Source organism: Pelodiscus sinensis, chromosome 10, assembly GCF_052426305.1.
Source record: "Pelodiscus sinensis isolate ZL-2025 chromosome 10, ASM5242630v1, whole genome shotgun sequence".
Taxonomy (NCBI): domain Eukaryota; kingdom Metazoa; phylum Chordata; order Testudines; family Trionychidae; genus Pelodiscus; species Pelodiscus sinensis.
Genome location: NC_143061.1, coordinates 26,472,749 through 26,497,744, shown reverse-complemented (window position 1 = coordinate 26,497,744; position 24,996 = coordinate 26,472,749). Strand labels below are relative to the sequence as shown.

Below are 24,996 nucleotides of genomic sequence, written 5' to 3'. Positions count from 1 at the left end.
TCATGTATTTGCCCACCCCTGATCTGGGGGAAATCAATTCAGTTCCCAAACCCTCTCCCACCAAAACCAACGTCTAGCTTGTGCACTGCATAAAGATGGAAAAATTGCAAACAGTATTCTGAAACCCACGAAAACTGTTCATGTTTCTATATTTCAGAAGCCAAGATTAATTTTTAAAAGTCAGGCCCATGCATTATATTATACTACAGGCCTCTCATATAGTCTGCAGCTACATACATTATGTATTCATTTTGTCTACAGCTATTGTAGGTCTAGCCATATATACTAATGGAGCACTTCTTTCCTTCCATTTGCCCATTATGTGTTTATAGTGCAAATTCATCACAGTCACTATGCATTTAACAGGAATAAGAAAGTAGTACAAGTTTCTCTGAAGAAGTGCCTTGACCAGCACCACATGGACAGAGAAGCAATACAACTGGGGGAAAACCTGGAGAAAGACTGGAGAAGAAAGAGGCTCACTCACTTACTTCAGGGAGAAGGGCAAGAAGATGGGAGATCTAATTCGTAACAGAAGTGAAAAGAGGTATACTTAGGAAGCATAGATTTACCAGGACCGGAATCAAAATTTTTCCAGGATGGAGAGTTGCTCTGGTTCAAAGAAATCCTATTGTTTAGATCTAATATTTATATCCCTAGAATGCTTTGTAGGAGCACACTGGTTGCACAATCTGAACAGAATTCTAGGTTAGAGATGTAAGCAATTAGTCGACTATTTGATAAGCAAAAGCTTGTCGGATAGTCGACTAGTCCCTTGACTAGTCGCTTCTCTCCCCCTTCCCTTGCTGACAGAGGCAGCAAGGGAGGTGAGCTGCTGCTGGGGGAAGCTGGCTTAAAAGCCAGTTCCCCCCAGCACTGTCTCCACAGGAGACAGAGGAGGCAGGGAGCAGTGGGACCAGGCGCGAGATGGGAATGAGCTGATTCCTGGCTCACGCCCAGTCTCAGACACTGTGCCTCCTCTTTTTAAATGTATTAAGAGCCAACAGGGTCTGACTTTTAAAAATCAGAAGCGCAGCAGCAATGGCGGATATAGGGCAGGGTGAGCAGGGCGGTTGTCCCAGGCCCCACGCTCAGGGGCGGACTGGCCTGCCGGGATACCGTGCTTTAAATTCCCCAGCGCCACACGCTGGAGGAGTGCATGTGCGGCATGCTGAAACATCGCGCAACACAGGAGAGAGAGATGAGATGTGAGGTGAGAGGGGCCCCACGAAATTGTGCTGCCCTGGGCCCTGCAAAACCCTCATCTGCCCCTGCACAGCAGGGGGGACCCGGCCTGAGCTGGGATAGCTGATTCTTGGCTCTGGCTGGGTCCCCCCAGCCTCACTTTAGCCTTTTAAATGTACTAAGAGCCGGTCATCTCTTAATACATTTAAGAAGCTAAAGCGCAGCAGGGGGGACCCAGCACGAGCCGGGACAACTGATTCCCATCTTGCACCGGGTCCCCCATTGCTGCGCACCAGCCTTTTAACTGTATCAAGAGCGAATAGGTTTTAATACATTTAAAAGGTAGAGCCACAGTGAGGTTAGCTCCTCTGCTTACCATCAACTACTTGATTAAACTAAATTTAACATCCCTATTCTAGTTACATTCCCTATTCTAGTGCATTCTTTGGTGAAGTTTGAACTGTGAGGAAAAACAAAATAAAACAAAGGGTTTAACTAAAGCAAGTGCATTACAAGATGCCAGTTATTTCTTGCTTTAGCAAACCGTGAACTTGAAGCCCTCTTCCCCTCCTGCCAAGTTCTTAAGTTGGGCTTGTGCTGTTTTGCTCAATTCCATGTGCAGTACCACAGCATGTTTTATTCTACAAGAACATCCATAAGAGCATTTAAGAGAGTGGGACTTTAGCTAATTTCACTATACTAGAAGCAGCGAAACCACATGAAGAAGAAGAGATGACCGAAAAACCACTGAGGAGGAAAGAGTAAAACAATACACGGGGAGTGATGGAGAATTATCCTGCCGAAAAACAAAACAAAACAAAACAAAACTCTCCCCCCTCCCCCCCCCAAAGCATCTATTATTCCAAAATAAGGTGGTTTAAAAAGAAACCCAACAACTTTGTCCACCCAGGCTTGAGGATGAAACTACATCCTTTGTAGTTCTTCTGCTAATTCAATCCTATATCACATCCCTGAGAAATCAAATACTCCTTTCCCCACATACATCCCTACTGCCCCACTTCTTCCCTCCACTCCACCAATTAAAAGAAAGTAAAGATCCTGAAGATATGTATTTCCAACAAGAGCATAAAAAAATCCAACTTCATATTAATGGAAGTTTAATATAAAAAGCAACTGCACAGGAAACATTTTTAAGGCCTTCAAGTGTGGAGGACACAGTAAGAGATACCAAGTTACACCATTTAAACATCAGAATGGAGACCATCACATTTTCCAAACTTACTTCCGCAGCAGCTGTAGTTCCACAATTCTGTTCCTCTGCACCTACACATTCTTTCACTGTAAGTGGATCCACAAGCCAAAGAGCTACTGTAGCAGGCCAGTTTCCTCCCAAATTTGACACAGTGTTTAGAAGAGTCATATACGTTCCTCCAATCAGTGGATCACTAACTTTGGCATTGAAAGCCATTATAGCAACATACATGCTGTACAACGTAATCTGATGGGAAGAGGGGAAATAATAATTGAATCCATTTCTGTTAACTGTTTTTATCTGAAAACAAATTACTTGAAATATAGTAACATTTATTTTATATTATTGCAGTTCCTCCAGAGATCTGTGCAGTTAATCACTAAAAGTGGTCCGAGTTTGGCTACATTCAACAAAGGGAGAAAATCTTGCCATTTGCACTGGCTTATATAGATGGACCTAGCTTCAGATAGTTTGGAATTACTCAGATTAAATATGCTTCACTAAAAATAGGGTTGTCAGATTGTTTCAAGACACTTCACAAACACCGGTCCTGATTCAAAGCCCACTGAATCAACAGGCTTTGTATTAAACCCATTATACTATTCCTGACAGCCAATATAATATTTTATAAGCTCTTTAGGGAAGGAATTTCATACAAATTTTTGTGTACTTGTATAGAATTACATGAACATATTGAGAAGACTCAAAGGCAATTAGGGAGATTCAGCTAGCTCCCATAAAAAATGGGTTTCTTTAGCTCATTCAGAAAAATAATTTCTAGAGGAAAAAAAGCTCAGCTAGTGAATAAAAGTATGGCAGGAAATCTCTGATCACTACACTAAATCAAAAAGAAATCCTGTGAGCACGCTGACTAACAAAGTTATAGCACAGAGTTAAATAAATAGGACTAAAAATGGAATTAATTGAACAACAAACCCCACACAGTAGAACATATCCATCTCCCACTACAAGATCTCCAGTATAAGTAAGATGAGGAAAAAGCCAGATAGTTATCTTTTTACAAGAGAGTGAGTTATAAAGACTTTTTTTCTGCAGGGGATAGGAATGGACTATATTTATATATATTACAACAAAATGAAGCAACTTGTTACCTGATGTAAAGCGTAACTCAGCAATACCACAATATAGTAATAGATAGGAAATCCTCCTTCATGGTGCACATTAGGAGTCCACCAAACCAAAAAAGCAAATTCCAAGCCTATCAATAACCTGTAACAAAAAGTCAAAATTTAATTCCAGCTTCTGAATTCAAATGTGGGTGTGAATCAGTGCACATCTTACAAAATCTACTGCATTCGTGTGTGAGCAAAGATGCTTTTCAAAATGGTTAGCGATGTGAATAAGTTTCTGAATCATTATAATCAAAACTTAGAGTTGTTTTGATATTTCAAAGACAGACAGACACCAACTGTTTTTAATTCATTTGAATACTTAAGCAACAGAAGTTTTAAACATTTCATACTAAGGACTTGTCTTCATTACATAGTAGGGATGTAAGCTATCTTGTAACTGAATTGTCATGTAACCTCATGAAATTATAGCAGTTACTAGGGATGTAAGTGGCTAGTCAAGTGACTACTTGCTTCCTCCCCTGAGGCAGCAGTGGAGGAGTGTGGGAGGGAGAAACAGAAGCCAGTGCTGGAGGGAGCCAGTTTAAAAGCCTTTTGCCCCAGCACCATCTCCACAGTGTGTGAAGTGGAGAGGAGGCTGAGCCGCAGCTTGCACCGGCCCCATGAGCTACCCACACTGTGGCTTTGCACTTTACATGTAGTTAAAATGCATTTAAAATGCAGAGATGCAGCAGTCCTGAAGCAGGCATGAGCCGGGACAGAGCGCCTCCCCTTATCAACTAATTGTGTAGTTGATACAAATCGTATTGACTACACGATTAGCCAATTACCCGCTTCTTACATCCTTAGCGGTTACATGACTATTTGATAGTCCCCGGGGGGCGGGACCAGCAGCCAGTGCATTTTGGCCCCACTCCTGGGGAGCCCCTTCCCATCCCGTACCGCTCCTCTCGGATAGAGGCAGCAGCGCAGAGTAGCATACAGGAGCTGGTCTGTGAGGGGAGCCAGTTTAAAGACCAGCTCTCCTCCTGGACTGGCTGCCTGCCACCCTGTGCTGCCGCCTCTGAGACAGAGGCAACAGTGTGTGAGTAGCTTAGCCCATGTCCATGGGGAGGGGGTCTGAGCTTCCCACAGACAAGGGCTGCTGCGCAAAGCAGACTTTGCTTGCAGTGGGCCCAGGCTCACTACAGACAGAGGCTGCTCCATATGATGCGGAATAGCCTCTGTCTGAAGGGAGTTTTGACACCCCCCCCCCCCACGGACAAAGGCTGCTTTGCATCAGGCTCCCCTGCCCTTCCTCCTCTACCCCTGGGCTCTTGCTTCTGATAGAGGCAGTAGTGGGGATCGGGCGGAGGGGGGGAAGGAATAACTATCTTTTAAGCTGGCTTCCCGCCCAGCACTGGCTCTTGCCTGCCCCCTCGCTGCCTCTGTAGGCAGGTCCGTGGGAGCAGATACACATGGGGAGCTGGTTTGAAAGCCGGGTCCCTGGGCATATCGGTTCCAGCCTGCCCTCTCACCCTCTGCACTGCTGCCTCATAAAGCAGCAGCCGCACTTTTCTGACAACTCTTGGAAGGAGAACAGTTGTCACAAAATTGTGGTGGAAATCTCCAGAAATGGCTCTTTCCATTTTCAAATGCCCATTAGTTTCAGAAGTTTTCTTTTGGATGAAAACAGCTACAACTCAAAATTGAGTAAATTTTTTTTTTTTTTAAATTAGAACAAAAACTAAGACCCTTACCTAACTTATGTAAGAGCAAAATATTTTTTTTTTTTTAAACTGCAGGAAAAAAGACTTTTGGATCTCTGTGTCCTGAAAAAAATGACTGAAATGTATATACAGCAAGCAATTTTTAATTTATGAATTTACTGAATTATGCAATATTGAGTTAGCTTTATAGATGAGGTTTTGTGCTGTTGCATTATTGTGGAAGTGCACTTGTTTGATTCTGCTGCAATTATGGAAGTGCACAGTGAAATCAGTAGAATCTAATTCCCTTTTTCTAAAATCTAAACTATATTCAAGACTAGACTGCAGTGTGACAATTTTAGACATTGAGACACAAAATGCAAATATGTTTCTCATCCTTGATGCCCCTATATTGCATAAAAAGGCGTATTACCACTTCCCTTATTCTCACAACTGAACCCAGTGAAGAATATGGGACTATTAGAGCATGAGTATATCAAATAGGATTCAGCAGATGAAATATTTTGGATTGCTAGTTATGAGCCAGATTTTGACACCCTTAAATTGAGAAGTACTTTGCTATACAAATGCTCCCACTAACTTTAGTGGGAAACTTATTGCAGAGCAAGGTACTACTCTAGTAAAGGTGGAAGACTATCACCTGGTATTGTCACATGTATATGCTGCTTAAAGTAAAAAGAAGCACAATTGTGCTCTCAAGTACACATGCCCAAAAGTAGTTGGCTTCCACAGAAATTTCACAGACATTATGGAGGGAAAAATTGGGCCATGTAAATGAAATGTAGGCAAGTTTACTAAGAGACTCTTAAACTTAAGTATTTCTTTATGTCTGTATATTTGCAAAGTACAACCTTAACATCATATAATTTTTATTTAATACATTCAAAGATTTTTATGTCTATAAAATATATATATTTTTACCTAAAAGGCATGGCTTTGTAAAATATATTCAGTGGCTGTGGACCTGCAGTGTATTTGCTGATGATCAGAGGCAGTATTATCTGTAAAGGTACCATTGGAACAGCTAATAGAGCTAAGTGTTCTTTAGGTACTCCTTCTTCCACCAATTTAAGTCCTGTTACTGCATCAGCTGCCGAGAAGCCAACCTGAAATGTAAGTTATAAAGAGACTAAAAATCTGAACGCCAATGACAAACTTAGCTATACCGAAATTAAATTTCTTTATATATTAATATGGAATAGTTTGTAGTTAAATTTAAACTACAATTTGCTTTTTTCCTAACGTTTACTCCCAAATATAGGTCCAATCCTGCTGCAAATTCTGCATGGGAGAATTCCTTCCTGCGCTTGCATATAGTTCATTGTAGTATCAAGACCATACTGAGAAAGTAAAAAGTAGCAACAAATCTCACTGTCATACAAATGCTGCAGGTATGAAGAATGAAGAATCAATATAAAATTACCACATTTTACCCAGGGTTGCACGGGTCTTTAACCCAATTAATGTTTGTTTTTAGGAAAGTAACAAATGAAAAATGTCCATGCTTCATTTGAATTGCTCTGGGGTGGGACTGGGGATGAGGAGTTCAGTATGCAGGCTGCTGTGGGAGGCACGGACAACCTCAGCCATCTCTCACCGCAGCAGATTGGGCCCAGGTGAGAAGTACCTCTTCATGACTGCTCAGCTCCACTGGGCACAACCAGGGGAGAGAATTTATGTCCCCCAGTTGGGACAAGTCCAATTTCATCTGTCCCCAGACAGAGTGAGGAATTCAGCAAACTGTATACTTTCTCCTTGCTCCCTGACAAATGGGAACAGTCAGCAATGTTCCCATATAAATTGGGAGGTGGCAGGGGAAAAGGAGAAAGCTTCAACCCCACCCCGCAAAGGGCACCTGGGGGTAGGAGGCACAGGGTTGGGGCAGTCTCAACTGGAGGTGGATGCTCCCACCATGATTCTGTCCCTTTTCTGTATGTGAAACAATCCTGTTCCGGGCACATCCTAGCACAAACAAACCCTTATCTTGCTTTAAATTATGATGAGAGCCATATACCAAATTTGGTGGTACTAGCTCTTGTGGTTTAGGAAGAGTTCTAGAACAGATAGACATACTGACAGACAGACTCACAAACTCTAAAATATATAGTAGATGGAAACCTACATTGGAAAATTTTGTTTGCTATAGAAATTAAATCTACAGTGCCACAGAATCCCAAAGACCCTGCAAATACCTATATATTCTCCAAATTGGATTTCACAAAGACAAATTATAGAAAACATGTAGCCTTGATACACGGAGGTACAATCAGATGTACACACACACACACACACACACACACACACACACACACACACACACACCCCCCCTCAAAGAAAACCTGTTGTAACTATTTTTTTTTAAAGTATTTTACATATTTTAAACAATGTACCTAATCCTTATCAAAACATTAACAGGAGGATTAGATGCAAGTTTTTGTACAAACACATTATATAATTCATAATTATAATAATTATGCACCCTTTAGTTAAAATGCAATGTGAAAACAGTGAAACAAAAAAATCACTTTTCTGCTATGATAGATGAATATAGTTTATAAACATGCCCTACATACTATCAATTACTATTACATATATTTACTCACTTTTGCTGTTAAAATCAGGATACAGAAAGTAAGAACTGCCGGCATTTTGATTATTGACAAAAGCAGTTTGTATGTATCAGTGATGCCTTTTGTTTCTTCTTTTGATGGTGCTACTTCCTTGTTTTCCTTTTTCAAGAGGGCAACTAAAGTGGTAGTTACCAAGAAGACAGCTCCCCAGAAAAATAGGAAATCTGAAATTAAATTACCTCATCAGAATTCAAATATATATACCGCTGTCTACATTTTATTAATTAATGCTCAGTATGGTAAAATGTATTTATTCTTCAAGAATATTCATTAGTGGTGGGCAACCTGCAGCTGTGAGATAAGTTTGTTTATAGTGACTGCCTGCAGGCAGGGCCTCTCAAAGCTCCCAGTGACCACTGTTCACCAATCCAGGCCAATGAGACCCGCAGGAAGCCTGTTTCTAAGGCTTTGTCTACACAGCAGTGTTATTTTGGAATTACTGATGTTATTTCAAAATAACAGAGCGTGTCTACACTGCAAGCCATTATTTTGAAATAATGGCAAGCTGGAGGACTTTTTACTCTGACTCATGGTAACCCTCATTTTACAAGGAGTAAGGTAAGTTGAAGGAAGAGTGTTCTTCGTTCAACTTCCTGCTGTGTAGACAGCACCAAAAGCTGAATTAAGCTATTTTAACTTCAGCTACATAATTGACGTAGCTCAAGTTGCGTAGCTCAATTTATTATTTGCCCTGCTGTGTCGATCTGCCCTAAGAGAGTACATACATGAATTACACTTAGAGACAGTATTCCATGATAAAAAGTTCAGTGAACATACTGAGGCGATTAAGCAGTTATTACTCTAATCACCCTTATGAATCCTATTCTATAGTCATTAAAATAATGCCCAACAAATAAATGATTTTAAAGGTTCTTTGCTAGTGCTAATACTTAAGACATTATTATACTTAACTGGAGGTAATCAATGAAAAAAGTGTTATTTCTAAATCTAAATTATAGTGTAAATTTTATATCTCAATGTTAAATTGCCCCAGCTCAAATGACCAACTGTATTAAGGTAATATTCCTATCCTCCCCTCCCCCCATCATCCAGTTTAGCACAAGGACACGTTGAACAGGTTAGGTTATTTTCTTAATGAATGTTTACATAATAGTTCAGATCCCTTTTGTAAATAATACTGTTCACGTAAACTGATGTTACCTGAACATTTCAGGTATGCGGACCACATTTGAACCTTCTTAGTAAAGCAGGAACACACACACTTTTCTGGCAACTCTCAGTAGGAGAACAGTTGTCACAAAATTGTGGTGAAAGGAGCAAGAAAGTGTCAGAACTAGGGATGTAATAGTGCAGTCAATTAACCGATAAGCAAATGCTTATAGGTTAATGCTATAGACTACACACATTTCCCTACCCACACTCCAGCAGTAAATTTTTTATCAGGCTGGCCAACATGCTAGTTCAACCCTGGCTTGCAACAGGTCTGGGATCTACTACCACTGCAGCTCTGCATTTAAAGTGTATTAGAAGCCAGGTGGGCAGGCAGCCCAGTTCAGTTCCGGCTCACACCAGGTCTGGGAGCTCACACCCCCCAAAACAGGGGCTGCTGCCACTCCGCACTGCTGACTCTATATCAGAGATAGCAGCATAGGGTGACAGGCAGCCAGTCCGTGAGGAGGCGGCTGTGACCTGGGGCAATGGACTGGAGTGCAGGGAGTTGGATTGTGACCTAGGACAGGGAATTGAGGTACAGAAGAGGGTGCAGGGATTGGGGTGCAAGGTTTTGAGTTGTGAGCTAGGGCAGGAGGAGACTGAACTGGGGCAGGGGATTGGGGTGCCGGATCTGAAAGGCGATACAGGTGCAAGAAGGGGGCAGAGTATGTGGAGTAGTGGGCAGGAGTGGGGGAGCAGAGATTTGGGGAAGGGAGGGACTCGTGTGCCAGAGACAGGCTCTGACCACAAGACTTAGCAGCCCAGCAGTTTCTCAGGCAGGCAGACAAGGACCCTAGGCTGCAGCCATGTGCTTTGTGAATAACTATGAGCCCCAGAGGGGAAGGGGCATGGTGCTTAATGACTGCCTGTTATTCAAACAAGTAGCTTCCATTGGCCAGTTTCTGGTCAGAAACTGGCCAATGGGATTGTACTGGGGGCAGGAATAGCATTTGAAGCCTTTTCCCCTCCCCTCCGGGCTCAAGAGTTTTTAAAGAAAAAATGCCCCACAGCCATGTTTCTCAGCAGTGTGCAGATGGGGCAAGGCAAACAGGGAACCTGCCTGGGGCTCCCCGCAGCATCTGTGGGCTGTATCTGTAGGCTTGGCAGGGCAGATGCAGCCTGCATTTTTCCCACACCAGATTTAAACAGACACCACAAGCCTCTGTTAACTCTAAAATGGGAAGCCCACCCCTAGAGGGAAGAGGAGGGAGTTCAGTTACTTTAATCTCCAACTCGAATAGCCAACCAATGTTAAAAGTTTAGTTGACTACTGACCATAGCCACCAGTAGAGACCCAGAAACATTCCCTGTTCTGATTCTCTTAGCTATCCAAGTCCCATGGAACATTTAGTTGCCAATGCTCACAACATATATGACACACCTTGGCATGGTGTGGTGGGCCCAGCAACAGGCTGGTTAAACATATAGTTTAATCAGTTAACATTTAAAATGGGATACATCCCTAACATGAAACAGAGCCTATTGACCGGACAGTGTGTTTTTGTTTTCAGGTTTTGTTTTGTTTTTAAATATTGTTATTTATATTTTTACTAATAAGGCTTGGAAGATTCTTAACACTAGGGATGTAAATGATTAACTGGTTCAACAGTAAGCACTTACCGGTTACACTTAAGAATAGCTCCCTATACCTCCCCCAGGCAGAGGACTACTCCAGCCTCGCAGCCAGAGCAATCCCTGTCCGTGCAGGGACCTGATCGGCTGTCCCCTCTACCCCCCTGCAGGTTAAATGCCAGCCCTACTCCCAGGGAGACTTTGCTGCTGGCTCTGCAGTATAAAGCTTAACTAATATAAAGCTTTATATTGCAGGGCCTGCAGCACGGATAACTGCTAGGATTTTTAGTGGTTGTATGGCTACATTTTTAAATGCCTTTTTACACCCCCTACTTAGCACATCTACTCCTAAGGATTTGTATTTTTGGGTCTACCATAAATGAATAACAGTGTTCCTATAAATGTAATAATATTTATAAGCATAGGGGGAAAAACTACAAGAAAAAATGTGTTTGTCTAGAAAAGGATCAGCTCAAAATAACCTTTAAATTATGTTGATCTAAATAGAGTGAATCTTGAAAGTTCAAAAATAGTGCTGATTTGACAGCTCTGAAAACTGAAATACCTCTATACTTATGAAAGCACAGGTAATGACAATTCAAAGTCTCTACCCAACATTCTGCTAGCATGCCTTAACCCTGAATGAGAAGGATGTCCTCTAAGTTTAAGGAGTAGTGACCTTCCTCCAGTGTTCCTTCTAAGATTTTCCATCCATGAGCAGAATGAGTTTTGTTTTGCGCACCAATATTGAGGTCATGTGCGCTTGTTCGGATGTATGTCACTGTGGTACCCAAATTATTAACAAATACCATATATATTTTTTAAAATGTTATGGAAGAAAGAATACTAAAACAAGGGACAGGTATAGATAGATAGGATAGTCCAGCCCCCAAAATATGCTAGCACTTGTTATTCATTAAAATGAGCTAATTTTGATATTTATTTCTCTGCCTCCTCTTTAATAAAGAACACTGTAAACTTTCCTGTGCTTTTTTGTTTTGCTCATGTTGACAATTTAGCAGAGCTCAGGGGTTATTCATTTTTAATTTGACTATAAATGGTCATGGAGCAAAATCAGTTCCCAGAATCCAAGATTGAAAGATGTTTTGAATCTGTTACTGGATAACATTCCCAAGAGAGTTGCATTGAGAGAGATGACAAGTTCTCTCTGTCTAGCATCATTAAAAGTTACCCGCGTGCCAATAAATTAATTGAGCCACTGTATCTCTAATTTAAATGAAAATTGTGGCAATGGGTTAACTGCACTCATGGGAACCAACTTGCTGGACTCCTAAGCAAGGTGGAGGAGTGGGGGTGCAAGCAGAAGGGATGGGACAGCCAGCCCTCAGTGTTGCCCAGATTGCACCATGCGGCACTCTAGTAGTGATTTACAGAGCCTGGGTTTCCAGCCGTCACTACTGCCACAATAATAGCAGCAGTGGCTGGGAGCCCCAGACCTTTTGATTGACTTGGCCCAGGGCATTTGTCTCCTTTGTCCCCCACCCCGTCAGCAGGTGAACTTGTACATTAATAGGAATAATCTGAAAAGGACTCAAGATAATTTTTTTTAACTAACTCCATGGCAAGTCAATTTGGTTTATGCTCCCACATTTTTATGTGCTTTTAAAAATTCCCCCTTCAAATGTTCCATCCAAGTGTGGACCTCTGGAGTGAACCAGATGAGTTTCAGAGAGGAATCAAATCAATGAACAATAAAAGTGATGCCATGTCAGTGTCTGACTAAAATCATTTTACTATAATAATTCCCATTGTTAATTGCCTTTCCTCTTATTTCCAGTTCAATTTCATGGAGTTTTGAAGTAAAAGACCAATCAAGCCAGATTCTGCTATAAAAGAGAATAAATAAATAACACAAGTAATATTCAAATTAAATAAAGTAATGACCAAGTAAAATGACAAGCATGATACAAAACAATGACTGACACAATATCAAACAGAAAGGAAGAAACAGAAAAAAAACCCTAAAAGAAAAGAATCTGGAGGAAAACTTTGCTTTCATTTACAGGACAGACTTCAATGCAGGAGTCTGTGCAATTCCAAAGGGCCTGAATTAGACCTCAGATGAACACATTAGTTGACCCGTCTGGGCACAAAAGAATTCCTTTCTAGAAGATCACCTCTCATCATCACCACTCATATACTCCCCCCTCCCGTCCGTCTATACACAAATTACAGATTACAGATCAAGTTCTATTGACAATTCCCCCACCTTTGAGATAAGTCTAAAGTATATGAATGAGTCCTAGTCCTACAAATCCAAAGCATGGAAACATATTTACTACAGCTGGAGGAGCCGCCTGCCACCCACCACAGGGCTCTTTCAGCCCACCATGCAGTTCCTTCAGATCCAGCACCAGGAGCAGCCATCAGCAGCCCCAGCCCCAGCAACATTGCTCTAGCTCTGACCCTGACCCCAGCTAGGGCCTCCAGAACTGCTGCTGCCATCTGCAACACAGCTCCAGTTCTAGCCCTGGCTAGGGCTACCAGAGCAGCCACCAACCATCACACAGCGAGGGCCAGAGCCATACAGTGACTGCCCTGCTGCTCCTGGAGTGGGGCAGCTGCCTGCGATTTGGCCCCATCCCAGAGCTGCCACTGTGCAGCTCTGCTTAGGAGGTGGGTGGGTCTCAAATTCTTGGTGTGCACCACACTAGGCGCGCACCTTAAAGGGAACACTGCCTTTCTCTCAGCCTCTTTACACAGACTGCCAATTGCACTCGCTTATTCACTGAAACCTAAATTAAGACTCCGTAGATCAAACAACTTTCAGTTAATTTTCAAACTGGATAACATTTAACCCTTTAAAAAGAGAGACCAAAGGCTCCAAAATCCATTACTACCACTATTATGACTTGAATTTCAATACTGTATAGATGATACCTGAAAGCGTAACAATTCCTTTGGGTTGAGGTTGAAGCCGCAAATATTTGTTACAGAAGGAAGCAGATTCCAGGGCCAAGAACAACACATTTCCCAAGAAATAACCTGCTGTTTGGCCAACAGAGTTACATGTGGAAGCATAGCCCACATTCTCCCGGGACAACATAGTCAGTGCCCAGCCATCCACTGCAATGTCCTGTGTGGCAGCCAGGAACTCAAACAAAAAAAAAGTCACAGTGAGGGCCACCACATCAGGACTCTTGCCCTCCACATCTCCTAACAAGAAGTCTACCTGCGTGGACAAGTACATCATAAAAAAACCCAAGATGTATTGAGTGGGCACAAGCCAGGACTTGCGACGGCCAAAGCTCTTAAAGTAGACTGCATCCACCAATGGGGCCCAGAGCAGCTTGAGACTGAAAGGCCAAAAGACAAAGCTGAAAAAAGCCTGGTCCGTATAGCTGACATTCTTGCTCTGCAAGATGAGTGGGATGCTGCCTGCCAGCCCCAGCGGGATTCCCTGTAGCACATATAGAAAAAGGAGGAGCAGGATACTACCCAGTTCTGCCCGATATCCTCGGGGTACCACGCAGGATGGTGAGTTAAGTTCCTGGAGCAATGCCTCTGTGTCTTCGTCTCCTAGTCTCTCAGTGTGATTATCCATGTCCACAGTTGGTGGTGGGGGCTTGATCTCCATGTCCATGGAGTGGTGGTAGCCGCCAGGCCGGCGCTGCCGGCTGCTGTCCTTGTAAGAGATGGTTGGACTCATGTCGCACACAAAGTCCAGGATTGTTTGGGATGTGAGGTCCACTGGTCCCCAGCAATCTTACAGTGGCGAAGTGCAGCTCCTGCCACTGCCGGTCACTCAGGACGCAAGTTCCTGGCTCTGCCAACTGCGGAGCAGCGCGGGAGGGAGCTATGCCAGTTCAAGGGAGGGCTCTGCTCAGCTTTCCTTACCGCAGAGCAGGGGGTTCATTGCCCTCTGCTCGCCAGGCTCGGGGGGGGGGCAAGTCTCGACCCACTGGGGCAGCTCTTCTGCGGCGGAAAAGGAGAAGAAAGCCTGGCTCTCTCCTTTGCCGGGAAGCGTGCGGGAGGGGCTGCGCTCCGCCGGGGGGTGGCGGTCAGCGTGAACCGCGCGGGGGGGGGGGGGGGGGGGGCTCCTCCTTTCAGCTCCTTTCTCCTAACGCGGGATCTTCGCGGAGAAGTCGCGCCGCTTCCTGCCCACCCAGCGTCTCCCCGGTGCTGTCTCTGTACTTCAGCGAAGTACTTCCGGCTCCGCCGCCCGGCTGGGTCCGTCCTGTAATAGCTCCCCCGGAAATACTCGCCAGCACAACGCGTGCTCGGAGGAGAGGGGAGCGGAAATCCCACGGCTGCAGCCCTGGCAGGCGTGGTTGCACCCTATTGGTGGGAAGGCGGGTGACGCGCAGGTAAAAGGCGGGCACTCTGTTGAATTGCTTTCTGCCCCCTGGCCCGGAGCAGCGCCCCCTGTGGCCGCCGGCTGGAGCTCCTCCCCGCTGGCCTCTAGGAATCGACTGCAGCTCTGCAGCGTGTCCGCTCAGCTTCCGGCTTTAGCACAGGCTGCTCGCTTCCCCCCAGCTTCCCATTCTGGGGTTCGCACCCTTCTCCCTCCCCCTCTCCAGATGGACTGCAGGCCTCCTTCATCCAACCTGCCTTGGGGCTTCCCCCCAACACTGCCTGCAGCTGCCCCATCCAAGGCCATTTTCTGCCCTGTTTTCTTCAGCATTGTGCAGACCTCACCCGTGAGGACTCTCTTTTTTTATGGTCCATCTTGGGTATTGCTGAGGGTTGCCAACAGGGCCAGCCTTAGGGAAAAGACACTGAAGGCAAGGGCCCCTGTGGACATGGCACTCCTTTTCCCCTTCACCCCAAACCCTGCATTTCCCTCCACCTGCACCCCAACTCCAACCCTGTGCTGCCAACGTGCCCTGACACATTGCCCCCCTTAGTATTCTTCATTCCCTTATGCCCAGCAACCCTCATGCCCAGTAGCCCCTCCCCCACAGCTCTTCCCCCTCCCCCCAATCCCTACTCCCAGGGCCATTCCATCCACCACAGCTCTCTCCCCTCAGGCCAGCACCCCTGTCACAGCCCCTTCACAAGTGCCTAGCCCCCATATTCCTAATGGAATTCAGCACCAAAAATTAAAAATTTTGTGCACCATTTTTTATAATTCTGCAAATTGTATTTGTCAATAAATAAATGAGGGAGACTCCAGTATGACAGTGGGAACCACAGCCAACTGGCTGCATGTAAATGGGAGATCTCCTTGCAGTCTTCTCCCTCCACTGCTCTCCACTCCCAGGGACAAGTGCTAAAGAAGAGCATGGGGGTGCACACTAACCACGTGCCCTCCCCCCCAACTCCTCCTGCAACACCCCTAGTCTGGAGTCAAGGGGGTTGGAGTGCAGAAGGGGACGCAGGATCTGAGAGGGAGTTAAAGTATATGAGGAGGTTCCAACTGGGGAGAGTGGGTTCAGGTGCAGGCCCTGGGAGGGAGTTAAAATGCAGGAAGGTGTTTCAACTGGGGGCAAGCAGTTCTGACTGGGGACAGGGTGGTGCTTATCTCAAGTGGCTCCCAGTCAGTGGCACAGCAGGGCTAAGGCAAGCTTCTTGCCTGCCCTAGCTCTGTGCTGTTCCTGGAAGTGGCCAGCATGTCTGGTCCCCGCTCAACACATCACTTCCATATTAAGGATGTTAAGAAGCAGGTAACTGACTAATTGTGTAGTACTCGATTTAGTCAATAAAGGGTCCTGCTGCCGCTCTGCAATTTAAATGTAGTAGGAGCCGGGTGCACAGGCAGCCTGGCTCCTACTACAGTAAACTTCCGATAATCCAGCACCTTTAGGACCCAGGGGGTGCTGGATTATCATATTTGCCAGACTATCGGAAGGGGGGGGGGCTATGAGGGGCTTGGGGTGGGAGGGGATGCCACCCCAGACCCCTCATAGCCCCCCCTTCCGATAGTCTGGCTCTGCCCCAGGTGTCCCTGATTCAGCCGCTGCTGATCAGTTTCAGCAGCAGCTGAATCGGGGACACCTGCAGCAGAGCAGCTGGAGTGCTGCCGGGTTGGTCCGGTAGCACCGACCCTTGGCGCTGCGAGACCAACCCGGCAGCACCCCAGCTGCTCTTGGGGATGCCTGGGGCAGAGCAGCTGGGGTGCTGCCGGGTTGGTCCCGCAGCGCCGCTCCTTGGCGCTACTGGACTAACCCGGCAGCCCCCGAGCTGCTCTGCCCCAGGTGTCCTGATTCAGCCGCTGCTGATACTGATCAGCGGCTGACTCCAGGAAACCCGAGGCAGAGCTGATCTGCCCCGGGCTGCCTGGGGTCAGCCGCTGGTCAATTTCAGCAGTGGCTGAATCAGGAAGCCTGGGGCAGAGCAGCTGGGGGGCTGCCGGGTTGGTCCCACAGCGCCGAGGAGTGGCGCTATTGGACCAACCCGGCAGCACCCCAGCTGCTCTACTCCAGGTGTCCCCAAGTCAGCCGCTGCTGAAACTGATCAGGGGCTGACTCCAGGAAGCCGGAGGCAGAGTTGCTCTGCCCCGGGCTTCCTGGAGTCAGCCGCTGGTCAGTTTCAACAGCGCCTGAATCCAGATGCCTGGGACAGAGCAGCTGGGGTGCTGCTGGGTTGGTCTGGTAGCACCAATCCTTGGTGCTGCGAGACCAATCCTGCAGCACCCCAGCTGCTCTGTCCCAGGTGTCTCCAAGTCAGCCGCTGCTGAAACTGATCAGGGGCTGATTCCAGGAAGCCGGGGGCTGATCAGCTCTGCCTCGGGCTTCCCGGAGTCAGCCGCTGGTCAGTTTCAGCAGCGGCTGAATCGGGGACAGTTGGCGTGCTGCCGGGTTGGTCCCGCAGCCCTGAGGGGCAGTGCTATGGGACCAACCCAGCAGTGCCCCAGCTGCTCTGCGCCCGGCTTCTCCTAGTCAGCCGCTGGTCAGTTTCAGCAGCTGCTGAATCGGGGAAGCCTGGGGCAGAGCAGCTCCAATGGTCCGGCTGCCTGGAGCACTTCTGGGTTCCTGATGGTGCCGGACCATCAGGAGTACTGGACCATCAGATGCCGGACCATTGGAGTTTTACTGTATATTTAAACTGCAGAGCTGTAGTGGGGGTAGGTCCAGTCCCGGCTCGTCCCGGACTTCTGTGCCTCTGTCATTTAAATGTAGAAAAAGCCAAGCAGCTTTTACTACTTTTAAAAGTCAGAGCTGCTGTGTGGGTGGTTCCTGAAAACAGTGTGAGGCAGGACTGAGCAGTCCAGGCTCGTGCCAGCTCCGGGACCACTGCAGCTTTGCCTCCCCTCTCCCTGCTGCTGCACACCAGAGACAGTGCTGGGGGAAACCAGCTTTTAAGCTGGCTCCCCACAGCACAAGCGCCTGCTTCCTCCTCGTCCCCCTCCCTGCTGCCTCTGATACAGAAGCGCTCTCGAGGTCCCTTCCAGTCCTAGTACTCTATGATTCTATGATGTATTTCAATGTCTCATTTTTAATATAGAAGAAAAGGAAATTTCTCAACTGAAACAATTTCACCTAATAGTCCTTTAACTATGCATCTATCTATAGGTAAAACTGAACATATCAGAACATTGTCATTTGAAATTACTCAATATACCTAGTATTAAAAGGTAGATAAACAATACAGGTTGAACCTCCTAAATCTGGGGTGAGAGAGCCCCAGGGCCCAAGAGTACAAGCCAGTTGGGAGTCAAGCTGCAGGGAGCCCCACCATGGGGACAGATGAGCCCTGTCCCTAGGGAACTCCAGGCCAGGTGGGGCAGCAACGTGACAGACTGTCCCCTGTCTCCAGGAAGCCCTGTCCCCAGGAAGCTCTGGCCGGCCACAGCAGCAGTAGGGAGCTCCATACCCGGAGAGCCCCAGCCAGTTGGCGGCAGCATTCCAGAACCCAAGCCCTATAGCAGCAAGGCTGGAGGCCAGTGGCAATAGGGCAGGAGAGACATGAGCTGGAGGGTGGGGCAGTGTCCTGGGAGGCTGGTGGGAAGGGACCTCCCCTGATTTGGCAAATTCCCTCATTTGGGACATGTCAGGTCCCAAGGGTGCCAGATTCAGGAGGTCCAATCTGTACTGAACACTGCTCCCAGAAAATGCACATACTGTAAAAATGTTAGAAATCTGTAATACATTGACATGTATAGGGAACAGAAAAAGCAGTTATAAAATTATATTTCTTAAGGATGTCTAATGAAGAAAAGAGTAGCAGGCCAACATCTTTAAATGTTTTAGATCAATATACAGTAGTATGAGCAAAAGTATGTAACATCTCTCACACATTGTAAATTGCTATAATTTAATAAGAAAAGATCAGCTAGACCTAATTTGTAATAATATAGTAAAATTATGTATTATTAAAGAGTTATTGAAAGTTTAGTAATAATATTCTATAGGCAAAACCATTAAACTGACAATTAAAGAAGCCTGAGAACTAAAATTATATTTCATATGGAGATGTCTTGAGAAAGCTGTAGCAACACCCACCTGTACTGTGCACTCACACCTTCTGAAGAACCCCATGGGTCCATCATCAACCTGAGCAACTTCTTCCTGGCGCCAGTGCAACAGAATGGGCCAGTTCCCATTCACATCCAGACCCACCAGCCATACTCCCTGCACTCCTGGCGAGGCATGGCCTCCATTCCACACTCGGCCTTTGGGCCACTAACTTATTCTGGCTGCCATGTGGAAGTGACTTGCATTTGTTACTGTGAATAAAAAACGGTTACTTACTTTCATAAAGTGAAGTTACTCACCCCAGGTGCAGTAACTGGCTTTCTTCAAGATAGTCCCTGTGGGTGCTCCACTGAAGGTGCTGGGCTTGCCCCGGCACCGCAGAAACAGAGATCTTTTGCTGTGCTGGCCGGACCACGCACGTGCGGTGGCATCTCGCAGCGTTCGCGCCACTCTGAGTGCGTGCGCGGTCCAGCTCCCGCCAGTTCCTCGAGTCTGCCTCGGAATCTAGAAGATATAATAAACAAGAAACGGGCTCCGAAGTGGGGAGGAGGGCGGGTAGTGGAACACCCATGGGGACCATCTAGAAGAATGACAGTTACTGCACCTGGGGTGAGTAATTTCGCTTTCTTCTTCGAGAAGTCCCCGTGGGTGCTCCACTGAGGGTGACTGAACTACAGTGCTCCAACAGCAGGAAGGAGGGAAAAATTATCGAAGTCCTTATTTGTCTGCTGAAGAAAGCACCACTGACGCCACCGTGGCAACTGAGAGTCTGCCTTGAAGTATAGCGTAATGCTTAACAAAAGTGACATCGGAAGACCAGGTTGTGGCTCTACATATGTCCTTTAAAGAGACACCTTTAAAGAAGGTCATAGAAGCTGCCATTGCCCTCGTAGAATGGGCTCAGGGCTGTGTCGGGAGAGGAATGTGTCTCGAAGCATATGCTTCACTTATACAACTGATAATGAGCTTGGAGATACACTGGAACGATAACGGTAGTCCTTTTGATTTGTGAGCTAGGGAAACTATAAATTGTCTGTTCTCCTAAACTGTTTGGTATGGTCTATGTAGAATGCTACAGCTCTCCTAACGTCGAGTGTATGCAGGGCTGCCTCTCGTGGAGAACTATGTGGTTTCGGATGAAAGAAAGGGAGGACAATCGGTTCATGTATGTGGAAACTCGATGATACTTTGGGTATGAACTTAGGGTGGAGACGCAGTACTATGCCGTCCTTGCTAAATATTGTATACGGTGGGATTGCCATGAGAACCGATAATTCACTTACTCTGCGTGCCGAAGTAATTGCAAGGAGAAAAACTACTTTCATGGTTAATAAGCAAAGTGGCACCATAGCCAGTAGTTCAAATGGCAGAGTGATCAGTGCTTCGAGCACAATGTCTAGGTTCTGGGGAGAAGTGTGCTCCTGAGGATGGCTTAGGTTCATCAGGCCCTTTCAGAATCTTTTCATAATCGGGTGTGCAAATAGAGAAGTGCCCCCAATGGGTTGCCTGAAAGCTGAGATGGCTGCCAGATGAATTCTAAGCAATGACAGTGCCAATCCTGTTTGTTTTAGGTGGAGTAAATAGTCGACGATGACAGGAAGCGGGGTTGATTCCGGACATTCATCGTGAGTTGTGCACCAAGATATGAAACGATGCCATTTTGACAGGTAAGTGTTCCTAGTCGTTTGTCATCTGCTATGAATGAGGATATCTTTAACTTGTGAGGAGTAGAGATCTTCCATGGGGTTCATCCAATGAGGAGCCATGAGGTCAGGTTCAGCATATGGAGTTGAGGATGTTGTAGCAACCCCTTGTTCTGAGTGAGAAGGTTTGGGAAGGCTGGGAGAAAGTAATGGGAATAGAAGCCGCTTCCTTTGAAGTTGTCGGGGACTGGTGACCGTTAATGTGCAACTTCGTTCTGTAGCAGTGCTTCATGAGATGGGTCCCTGAAGAGGGATGGGGGCGAGGGGTAGTGGGAAGGGGAGTCAGGCACGGAATGGAGTAGCCTGAGCGAACAATTTCTAGAACCCATCTGTCCGTCATGATAGAGGCCCATTGTTGGTAAAATTGGCTGAGATGGTGCTGGAAAGTGAGGGTGTGGGGTTTGCTGCTGTTGAACACAGTTGTTTGCATACCCTCGATCAGAGCATCAAACCTGCTGTTTGTTCTTTAAGGAATTTTGCATCTTGTTGCTCAGGTTTCGGTGACTTTGCGGTCTTTGAGGAGGGCGTTGTTCAAAATTTCATTGCTGGTGTTGATGCTGTTGCTGCCAGTGTTGTCGCATGTACGGATAATTGTACCTACATTTGAAAGGTACATACCGGCGTCTCCTATACGGAGGTGTGTACATGCCCAATGTTTGGAGGGTCATGCGTGAATCCTTTGAAGAATGGAGCAAGGTGTCCATCTTTTCAGAAAAAAGTCTATCTTTATCAAAAGGTAGGTCCTCGACCTTGCTTTGGAAGTCTTTTGGGACCGCTGCTGCTTGCAGGTAGGAAGCCCTGCGCATAACTACTGCAGTGGCCATGGACTGTGCTGCTGTGTCTGCAACATCAATCGCCATTTGCAGGGCCATTCTTGCAGTGGTAAACACCTCCTGCACTACAGATTTTAATATCGGTCGTTTGGAATCCGGCAAATGGTCCATCAGAGGCGTAAGTCTGGCAAAGGTGTCAAAAACGTGGTTAGAAAGATGCGCTGAGTAATTAGCAATTCTCAACATAATTGTGGCGGATGTATATATCCAGGGATCGACAAATTCTGGAAAACCCTACTCGCCATCCTCCCCCCCCCCAAAAGTGTTTTTTTAATAGCATAAATTCCTAATAAGAATAAGAACAGTAATTACTAATAAGTTATTAATAAATATCACCCAGGTTATTAATAAATATCTTATAAATCTCTATCTTTTCCCTCTTCTGCCATGTCTCCTCCCCTTGCTCCATCATCTCCCCGGTGCCTGCTGCCCCCCAACCCCTCACCCTCCCCTGCTGTCCTGACTCCTGCCCTTCTCACTGCCCTCAGCCTTCCTGAGACCTGCCCCCCTCCACCAACCCTTCTCTCCCCCCCGTGCCCACTCCTCCAGTAGCCCCACTCTGATCATGTGAGCTACCCCTCCTTATCCCCTCTCCTAACACCTCCCTCTACACACCTTCCCTGCCTCTCTCCTCTGGTCCCTCCCCTGCAGGTGTCTGCCCTTCTGCTTCACCCCCAGAATCCCCTGGCACCTGCACCCTCCTGGTGCCTCCTCCTTCCCTCATTGCCCCTGCCCCCTTTGCTCTCTTTTTCCCTGATGCTCACCCCCTCACCACCCTCTGCCCCCATTCCCCTCATATCCCTTTGCCCTCACACATGACTTGCTCCATCCCCGCCTTCCTCATGCCCACCCCTTCTTTCTAGCGTTCTCCCAGAAGGCTTTTACATGTTTGCATTTTGCAATGTTTGTTTTTTTTTCATTTTTGTCCCGGCATTTTAGCCCTATAAATAGGAAATAGCATTTTCATTTGTTTTTTTCCATAAAGGCAAAGGCGCTTCAAGTGAACTCCCCCTTTAGCTGGCGCTGGATCACAGCAGCCTTTTCCCTGCCCTATCCAGCCCCTCTCTATGAACAAGCACTCCATCACTCCCGACCCATAGGGGAAACAGGGTGCAGGGACAGCACAGAGCTAGAGTGGTGCAGGGAACAGTGGGGGGAGGGTACAGGGGTGGCGCAGGGAACGGGAGGCACAGAGGCAGAGGGATGCAGGGTGCGGTGGAGACACGGGGAATGGGACGTGGGGAACGGGAGGGTCAGAGGGATCGGGGTCTAGGGGCAGTGCAGGGAATGGGCAGCCCAGAGCTAGGGAGGCAGGGATTGGAGGGGAGCAGGGTACAATGGCAGCACAGAGCCAGACAGTCACAGGGAAGAGGGAGAGCAGGGGATCCAGCGTACAGGGGAGCAGGGGCAGCGTGGGGAACGGGCGGCATGGAGACAAAGGGGCAGGGGAGGGTGCAGCGAGCCGGGTGGTCGGCCGGGAGTGGTCTCTCATCGGCGAGTGGGTTGGAGCCACGGCAGGACTGGAACCGGCAGGGCAGGGCCTGGCTGCACCGCAGCCAACTCCCGGGGCCATGCAGCCAGAGCCGAGCTGCCATGACCCTTTAAAATCGGCAGGGCTATGTCACGCCAGCGTCCTGGCGTCTGCCAGCGTCCCACCCTCTGGCTCATTCCCCGCCTCCTCGTGCCGGAGCTGAACACAGGCAGCCCGGCGCTTAGAATTACTGCACTTCCCCCTTCCCGGCGGCGCTCCGTTCCTTCACCCGGCGGATTGGATGGGGCCGCACCGCCCATAGTGCGGGCTTTGGCCAGCCTGTCACAACCACCCACTGGGCCAGTCCACCCCTACGCTCACCAGCTGATAAAAATCTACTTGCAATAGGCGAGTGGGCGAGTGCATTTGTCGAGCCCTGTATATATTTTTCTCCCTAGTATGTCTAACCTTTTAGAGTCTCGATTGTTGGAGATGTGTCTGTATTGAGGTGTGTTTAGTCTTTGGTGGGCGGCTTCGACTACTAGAGAATTAGGTGGGGGGTGAGTGAAAAGAAATTCCATGCCCTTAGGGGGCACAAAATATTTCTTTTCTGCCTTCTTGCTAACCGGTGGGGCGGAGGCTGGGGTTTGCCGAATTTCTTCAGCGACCTCCAGGATATCGTCATCCAAGCTTATAGCCAGCCAGCTGTCCTCTATGCTGAGGATGTAAATTTTTGAGCAGTTTATTCTGTTTATCCTTAAGTTCATCCATTTTGATCTCTTGTGTCACCGCCACCCTCTTAAACAGCTCCTGGAATTGGCGGAGATCATTGGGCGGAGAGATATCTCCAGGAATTACCACGTAGTCTGGTGATGAAGAGTGATCAGTTGAAGATACCTCTGAGGTTGATCATCAATAGTGACGTGAGTATCATCTGGCTCAGATGTTAACTCGGGTGGTGACGATGGCTGCCCCATTGGTGTGGGTGGGGCTGGTGTAGGTGAGTGTCTGGAAGAGCAATAGTCATAGGATGATCTGCCATGTGACCATGGTCTATAGTAATGGGAATATCTGCTGCGGGAATCACGAGGTCTGTCATCGTATTTGTGGAGATTGTCCAGCAGTGATTGCCTATGCCAGTGCTGGTTACGGGGGTAGCGTGGCGATTGAGATCGGGTGTAGGAATGTCTGTAAGAGCATGGAGAAGCAGAGGAGTGTCTATAATAATTATGATGGTCATCCCTGTAAGAGGCCAAGAAGGGTGACAGCAACCTATCATGAGGTGTATCACTTTGATATATATGGTTGTGCCAATTTTCTTCCACATATTGATCTGAGGAAGTGGGTCTGGCCCACGAAAGCTCAGCACCTAATAAACCGTCTTGTTAGTCTTTAAAGTGCTACATAGTCCTGTCTTTTGTTTCAGTTAGACCAGACTAATACGGCTGCATCTCTATCACTATCATGAGGTGAGTAAGACTGGTGCTGGTATTCCCAAAGTGGCCTGGGAGATCTCGGTGGTGGTGGAGACGGGGATGGTGCTGGTGAGAAGGCTAAAGATGGTGAGCGACTTCAGCGCCACGGAGTAGTAGACGCCAGTTCAGTGGTGCTGTCTGCAGGAGTAATCAGTGCCGATGGTGCTGAAATGGCTGGTGCCACGCAGTGGCTCCAAAGGGGAAGCTCCATCAGTGCCGACGGCGTCAGGGCCGTGTTGGTGCCAGCGATGTTGGTGCCAGCGACGTCGGTGCCAGTGATGTCATCGGTGCCAAAGATGCTCTTGGTGCTGGTATATTTGGCGGTGCCGAGGACATAGCTGGAGGTGGCGCCGATGATACTCTTGGTGCCACTGACAATGCCGCTTGCGTCGTCTTCTTTATTTTTGACGTGGTAGAGGTTTTTGGTCACAATTTCTCAATGCCTGAAGTACCCAGCTTATCCCCTGTGCTGATCCTGGGGTGCGGGATATTAGGCAAGGATCTTGTCGGAGACACTTTCGATTTTTTAGGAGGAGTGGTGGTAGGCGAAGAAACCCTGCGCT

General features: G+C 47.2%; 1 protein-coding gene and 1 long non-coding RNA gene across 2 annotated transcripts in view; one reads left to right on the top strand and one right to left on the bottom strand.

Annotated features, from left to right (window-relative positions):
- The window catches only part of SLC33A1 (solute carrier family 33 member 1), a 21,814-nt gene extending 6,996 nt beyond the window's left edge, over positions 1-14,818 (bottom strand). Inside the window, exons 1-5 of the mRNA XM_006123477.5 lie at positions 13,475-14,818; positions 7,802-7,992; positions 6,120-6,304; positions 3,511-3,628; positions 2,429-2,644 (exon numbers count right to left, since the gene is read on the bottom strand). Coding sequence (XP_006123539.3) covers positions 2,429-2,644; positions 3,511-3,628; positions 6,120-6,304; positions 7,802-7,992; positions 13,475-14,243 — 1,479 coding nt within the window. The 5' untranslated portion in view covers positions 14,244-14,818. The remainder of the gene's footprint in view (positions 1-2,428; positions 2,645-3,510; positions 3,629-6,119; positions 6,305-7,801; positions 7,993-13,474) is intronic.
- Positions 14,780-24,996, top strand: LOC142830780 (uncharacterized). The gene is made up of 5 exons (XR_016350358.1): positions 14,780-14,901; positions 20,523-20,618; positions 21,149-21,264; positions 23,766-23,881; positions 24,389-24,996. It is a non-coding gene; the product is annotated as an uncharacterized LOC142830780 (long non-coding RNA).